Here is a 3453-nt window from a genome sequence, read left to right on the forward strand (position 1 = left end):
TATTTATATTTGTGGGGATTTCATATTGAGAAACAGAATAGGTTTAGTCTTATCTTCTTGATACACATCTGCACTGCTTAATTGGTCATTTGCAAAATTCTTAGACTGTCAAAGTCCGTTCTATAGATGTCAAATAAGATGATCCTATTTGCTCTAGTTCTACTAGGGAAATATACAACATTAAATTCTAAATACTCAATTTCTAACCATTCCCTTGATGGGCAAAATATGAATACTGTGTATATAAATCTGTCTTAAGCTTTGTATAATTTTTATTTTTGGAATTCAGGAAGAATGCCTAAACCCAAAGCTACATCTATAATTAACTTTATTTAATGTCCTAAATGTATTTGCTTAGGTAGCTTAGATTATTTGAAGATACATGTAATAGCTATAATTGTAACTAATTACATAACATGTAAATATGAAATTTTATTTGATATAGAATAAGTTCCCGAATTCCTTTCTGAATATGCAAATTTACTTTGCAGATGACAATTTTCTTTTGGCAATATTAGTTGAAAGTTAAATTATGTTTATTGCATTTATAGTGTTTATAACTTTTATTTCCTAACACCCCACCAACTGTAACATTTTCTGAGTATATCATATTACACATCTGCAGAAAACACTTTTTAAGCTCAGGAATCTTATGATTTTGTATATTCTAGCTTCATTTTGCAGACAAATTTGGAGATATCATTTGTTTTTCATTTTAAAATGACATTCATTATTTCCTTGGATTGACATTTCTTGTATGGTTACTAGTCACATAGAAGAGGTGATTAATTAGGTATAATCCTTATCCTCAAGTAATTCAAGATGTTAAGTAATCTTTGAAATGAGGGCAGTAACAGATATGAAGCTGAATAATATATATTACATATGAATATGTAATATATATCATAAATATATATGAATATGTGTATATATATATATATATGAATGTTCTGATGATTTTAGATTAAAGATGATATATATTGCTTTTAAACATTATGCCATTGTCGGCTGGGTCTAATACACACATGTAAGCCATCTAATCTCACTTTAAATTCATGACAATTGACCTCAATTATGTGCTATGGTTCTCTCATGAAAAAAATTCGTGCCATCAAACAAATGCTGTCATATTATATACATGAAAAAGATTGAGGAAGGCCTCCATTTACATAAAAAGTAATTAGAGCTCTAATAAATCCCTGAGAATGTCTGTTTACTGTACCAATGGATCAAACAGTTTTGACATAATCATAGTGGCTTTTATTTCACTTAGAGATTTAAACACAATTTGACACATAGATAATTTACTCCCTAGTATTAGTTTGGTTTATGTTGAGGGTAGGTCTATTTTTAACTTTTTCATACGCTTTAGGTATAACACCAACTTCAAGATGCTAACATTTCCTTTCAATATTGTGCTTTCTAGTTGATCTACTGACTTCACAATGTCTGAAATCAGATTCAGCAATCTCACTTGGGATCAAGTTATAACACTGAATCAAGTGTTAGATGAAGTAATTCCAGTCCATGGAAGGGGGCATTTCCCCACATTGGAGGTAAAACCAAAAGATATCATTCATGTTGTGAAAGATCAACTAATAGGGCAAGAAATTATTGTTAAGCATACCCGATTGAATGGTTCCACAGCCAGCTACATCCTTGCAAGCCACAATGGAATCAGCTATAAGGATCTAGATATTATTTTTGGTGTTGAACTAACAAGTGATCAGCAATTTCAGGTTGTTAAGGATACAGTTCTAGGTTGCCTGCTTGACTTTTTACCGGAAAGTGTTAAAAAGGAAAAGATCACTCTAAAGACCATGAAAGAGGCTTATGTGCAGAAGATGGTCAAAGTTTGCAATAAGCATGATCGTTGGAGTCTCATCTCTCTTTCAAATAATACTGGGAAGAATGTAGAGCTAAAATTTGTGAATTCACTCAGACGACAATTTGAGTTTAGTGTAGATTCCTTTCAAATTGTTTTGGATCCCATGTTAGAATTCTACAGTGACAAAAATGCTAAGCTAACCAAAGAATCCTATCCTGCTGTGGTAGCTGAAACTATGTATGGAAACTTCCAAGAAGCAATGACACATTTGCAATACAAGCTGATATCTACCAGAAAACCTGAAGAGATTAGAGGTGGTGGCCTTCTGAAGTATAGCAACTTGCTAGTTCATAATTTTAAGCCAGCTTGTGAAGCAGAAATCAAGATTCTGGAACGTTATATGTGTTCTAGATTCTTCATTGATTTTCCTGATGTAGCAGAACAGCAAAAGAAGATTGAATCATATCTCCACAACCATTTCATAGGTGAAGAAAATAACAAGTATAACTACCTTATGACCTTGTATGGAGTTGTGAATGAAAGCACTGTTTGCCTCATGGGTTATGAGAGAAGACAGACCCTTAATATGATCACCCTTATGGCTTTAAAAGTACTTGGAGAGCAGAATAGTCTACCCAATACACACAATGTAATTTGCTTTTATCAGCCTGCTCCATACTTTGCTGCTGAGGGAGGGTACCCTACTTATTGTGTAACATCAAGACCACCACCTATTTACTTGCAGCTATATTGCCCACCTCACATTCATGTGCCAAAGGGTATGTTTTAAAAACCACACATGCAAAAGAAACTTCACTTTAACTAAACACCTCTTAAAAACAAGTTTCCAAATTCCATAAAAATTAAAAATATTTTTATTTTTATGCAGCTACCAACTATTTACCATCAATTGTAGATTAAACCACCATGGTAAATAAAGTGCCATCTGTGAACTGACCACTTTATATGGTTTTCAAGCATTATTTGTTAGCTATAGTAACTATCAAATGTTGTGACTACTTAAAATGATTTTCAGATCTTACTGACTACTTAAGACTTCCCAATTTGCTGTGACAAATACATTAGAGATGCTTGCATCTTTGATTAAAATACAAAAGAAGAGACTCACATTTTAAAATCCAAAGGTACAGAAAAAACAAATACCAACATTTTTGTATTCAGTCGATTCTTTTGTTACATTCACTTCATTTTTTCTAGTGAATATTGCCATCAGTGAAATTTCAATGCCTAATTTCAAAGACAGCTGATTCAGAAGACATTACAACCCTGGACTTTGCAAACATTTTTTAGTTTCCCAAAGGAACAATGAAAAGAAATGGTTCTGGGAAACAGTTGACATTAGTAACTTACCAACTATCAAATAATTTAGTTAGTTTGTGGATTTGAAGAATAATACCATCTAGACGTACAAATGATACTGTATTCAGTTATACAGATTTCTTCATTTTCCTCCCAAATAAGTTGAAATAAAAATGACCAACTCTGAATATGAAAGTTTTCTGTCATCACCTATTAAAAAGAGACTCTAAATGGCAAATAGCAAAACATAGGCAGAGGTTTTTAGCCATGGCATTTACCATTTTTATGACCTGTTTGACCAACAT

The 3453-nt window shown here is 32.3% G+C and overlaps 1 protein-coding gene across 1 annotated transcript; it reads left to right on the plus strand.

Annotated features, from left to right (window-relative positions):
- Nucleotides 1–1118: 1118 nt before the first annotated feature.
- On the plus strand, nt 1119–2681 carry TENT5D (terminal nucleotidyltransferase 5D). The gene has a single exon (XM_036929969.2). It carries the CDS (start codon nt 1446–1448, stop codon nt 2616–2618), a length of 1173 nt encoding a protein of 390 aa, XP_036785864.2. The 5' UTR covers nt 1119–1445; the 3' UTR covers nt 2619–2681.
- The last annotated feature ends 772 nt before the right edge of the window (nt 2682–3453 follow it).

The sequence above is a fragment of the Manis pentadactyla genome, chromosome X (assembly GCF_030020395.1).
Source record: "Manis pentadactyla isolate mManPen7 chromosome X, mManPen7.hap1, whole genome shotgun sequence".
NCBI lineage: Eukaryota > Metazoa > Chordata > Mammalia > Pholidota > Manidae > Manis > Manis pentadactyla.